Source organism: Zerene cesonia, chromosome 5 (genome assembly GCF_012273895.1).
Source record: "Zerene cesonia ecotype Mississippi chromosome 5, Zerene_cesonia_1.1, whole genome shotgun sequence".
NCBI lineage: Eukaryota > Metazoa > Arthropoda > Insecta > Lepidoptera > Pieridae > Zerene > Zerene cesonia.
In genome coordinates this window covers 8,181,454-8,185,202 of record NC_052106.1, presented here as the reverse complement: position 1 = coordinate 8,185,202, position 3,749 = coordinate 8,181,454, and the positions used below count along the sequence as shown (strand labels likewise).

Here is a 3,749-nt window from a genome sequence, read left to right as displayed (position 1 = left end):
TTTTTTTTTTGCGACAGTTTGTTTGCGGACGCTTGGAATGTGCTGCATGTGTCTTGTTTTTGCATTTCTTTATTCGTTCTGTTGTTAGTCGTATATGTCGTCTTTTTGCTTTATTTTCTCGAATGTTTAGTTGTGCTAAGTTCTTATTTTTTACCTTTTGATTTTTATTACGATGTAGACACTCGCAATAAAATAGCTGTGCTTCCTGTCCCTTTAATATAGGTATATTGTAAGGCATATTATTTAATACGAATTTAACAAAGATAAAAACATTTACTCTGTATTGGTAACTAAACAACTCTTGATAAATAGAAAATAGCGCCAATTAATTAATCCTTTAATACTCAAGCTTTGTTTGCATGTGCCTTAAAATTAAAAAAAAGTTATTGTTATTCAAAAAAAGAAGAGATATTCATCTTTATCTGATTTGTATTTTTTTTATTTATTATTAGCTCCTATGTATATATATAACTTCATAAATTATTACAAACAGGAAGCAACATCGAATACATAAAAATAAATAATTTATATAAAAAAAAATATCGTTCCCTCGTAAAACGGAACCTGTCAAAACGAAAGCCAATCACAGCGGCGCATTGTTCGCAGACGTGGGCACGCTGCGCAACCGCTGCGAGACGATGCCGTCGCGCGCCTGCTCGTCTTTCGAGGCGGACAGGGCGCCGCCCAGACACGCCGACGTGGTAGACGGTAGGTGGACAAAAAATTTAATTATCAAGGCAAAATTCTCCATGTTATTGAGTACCTGTTAGTGTATTGGACAATCTAGTTTAAAATAATTTTGTATCTGCGGCAAGGCTTAACCTTGAATCCTTGCCGCGAATACAAAATTATATATAGTTAATACGTGTGCAGAAGAATAAATACTATATATAATTAATCATATTATTCGTTACATTAGAATCCTTAGCCATGTTGTACATTAGACGCCATCTTATACAAGAGAAGGAATTAATATAGATAATAGATACAAAGCTTCTCTAATTCTTACATTCATTCACTATTTAAACAAAATCACTGTTCTAACAAATATGTTAGGTCAAGCAATCGTTTATTATGATTCTTATACATTGCGTTTAAGGTTTTTGAGATCGAAAATTGTTTAACGCAACACTCCGCAAGCAATTCTAAACGATATTTTGTTTCCATCACCAGGATTTGCCTCTTCACGGGACGATATCGATTCACTATCAGAATGGTACAGAACGCCGCGGATACCCGAAGAACCAGACTGCTGTGACATTTTGCCCTTTATGAGGTGAGTACATATTAAAATAGACTTGTTTTTGTCCCGGAATACGATTCTTATACTTATATGTGTATTGTATAAATTGTTTACTTAACACTTAAAGTTAATCATGGTTAGCACATGAGGTTTGTAATGTATGGTGTGGATTTCAATTCGGGCCCCACTATGGAAAAGAGGATGTAAGATGTTTTTATTTAAAAAAGTATGAAAATATATCAGAAATCTATTTGAATAAGATTGGGAACCGGTTTTGAGGATGAAGACAAAAGGCAAAATATGACTCTGTCATTATTAAATCTAGAAATGTCGCCAGCTTGCGCACGGGCGGCTCAGTGGCGCACTCGCGCACGTCGTCGCTGGGCGTGGAGGAGGCCTCGGGCGGCGGTGCGGAGGGCGCGGAGGGCGCGGGGGGCGCGGACGGGTACCTACCCATGGCGCCCGCGCACCCCTCCTCCTCCGGCTCCGTCTGCAGCGGCACACCCTCCACCGACCCGCGCTTCAGGTGGGACGCTTGTATCATTTATCATACAAAATGTTGTAAATGAGTTAAGTTTGAATTAAAAAAAAATGTTACTTCGATAATCCTTTATAATTTCAATGAGAAAAATTTTATATCAATAAATTAATAACGTACTCATAATAATAATGTTGTTCTCAATGACTTGATTGTTGATCCTTCGAGCTGGAACATCCTCGTTCATAACAAAACGGTCATTCGAGCTAGTTTGACACTAAAGATTAATTGACAATTTCATGTCCTGTGTAATTTTTGATTTATAGTGTTAAATAATAATATATAAACAAGTATTTTACAACGCAAAATTAAGTATCGAAGTTGAGTTCATGATCGTAGCGACATCTGTGATTCCATCATACTGCTCTTTTTATCAAATCATTGTATAATTATCTATCGTTACAAGACACATGAAACTCATTTCATATTGTAAATCTGGCTCAATCCACCCGCAGCGAGTACCAGCTGGAGCCGGCGACGTCCCACATCGCGGAGGAGCGGTCGACGCGCGCGTACAGCGTCGGCTCGCGGCCGGCGCGCGAGCGCTGCGAGCCGGCGCGCCTGCGGGCCTACAGCGCGGGCGCGCGCCGCCGCCCCGCGCCGCACGCGCCGCACGTGCCGCACGTGCCGCACCCGCCGCGCGTCTCCACCGACGACCTCATGGAGATCGACTTCTCGGCCAATTCGCCACAGCCCAAGGTATGGCAGCGATCCGCACCCCACTATAACACTTGACACTATACATTGAGTGAATCGTGGCACTTGATTGTTGTGAAACACGCCAGTTGCCATGCGTATATTTAGATTTTTTCTAAATTACAGCGGATAGACTATAAATACGGTATATATTAATTACGTCTCAAGTAAATATATATGAAAACGCACATAATTGAACCTCCAACAAAAAATTTATTAATTTAACTATTGTCGAATTTCACAGGTGATTGTCGCGCGCACGCCGCCCACCGCGGGCTTCTCAGAAACGCCCAAAAGCAAACCGAACATGGACGAGTACGTGGACATGTCGCCGCGCAACGCCGGTTACGTTGAGATGCGGCCGGGCGAGCCGCCCTCCCCCGCGCCCGCCCCCGCCGCCGCGCCCGCCGGCCCCGCGGCCCCCGCCACCCCCGCCGCCCCCGCGCCCGACGGCTACGTGGAGATGAGCTACGGCCGCAACAACCGGGTGCCGACTCGGCCCATAGCCATCGCAAACCCGCGCCCACCGCCCGCCGTGTCGTCGTCGCCTGGTACTTTTGTTTGCTTATTTAAATATGACTATTATTTCTGTCAGTAATACGCGGAGACGTGGTCGGGCGACCGCATTGTAAGACAAGTTTTTCTATTTCGCTTAAATTTATTAATTTTACACGCTGCAGAAATAAGCATTTATTGTTATTGTACCATTAAGATCAAAATTATTGTATACGTTGTTGTGTGTTTTGGAGTCATATTATTATGTACGGTAATAATACAAATAAACATGAACTATAACAGTTTTGCTTGAATTTCAGAAATTCGACGAATACGCGAGCCCCGCACCCCCCACGGCTCCCAAACGATCTTCCCCTTCTCCCCCGACTCCCCCGCCTCTCCTCCCGAGCTGGACGACAGCCATGCGCTTAGCACCGTGCGCGAGATATCGGAGGAAGGGAGGAAGAGTCCGGAGAGAGAAAGGGAGGCGGGAGGGAGGTTGGAGGTGTCCTCGTCGCCGCAGTACGTAACGCTGGCCAGGCCCGACAACTTGAATAATAATAAGACTGCCAGACTTGATGAGCACAGGGGTGAGGACTTTTTTATAATATTTGTATTTTATATAATTACTCGAATTAATAATAGATAATTTATTTTGCTATGTTTCAGTATTCGTTCTATATCTCGTTTGATTCTTAATTTTTTTTATGTTGTGAATCTACGTTTAAAGATTTTATATTTTTATTTGGCTATAAAAGGCCGCCCGATATAAGTTTA

General features: G+C 42.8%; 1 protein-coding gene across 1 annotated transcript; it reads left to right on the top strand.

Annotated features, from left to right (window-relative positions):
- The first annotated feature begins 416 nt into the window (after nt 1–416).
- Nucleotides 417–3,662, top strand: LOC119840227 (translation initiation factor IF-2). The gene is made up of 6 exons (XM_038366741.1): nt 417–708; nt 1,174–1,276; nt 1,569–1,769; nt 2,237–2,480; nt 2,722–3,028; nt 3,293–3,662. Exons 1-6 carry the CDS (start codon nt 639–641, stop codon nt 3,619–3,621), a joined length of 1,254 nt encoding a protein of 417 aa, XP_038222669.1. The 5' UTR covers nt 417–638; the 3' UTR covers nt 3,622–3,662.
- The last annotated feature ends 87 nt before the right edge of the window (nt 3,663–3,749 follow it).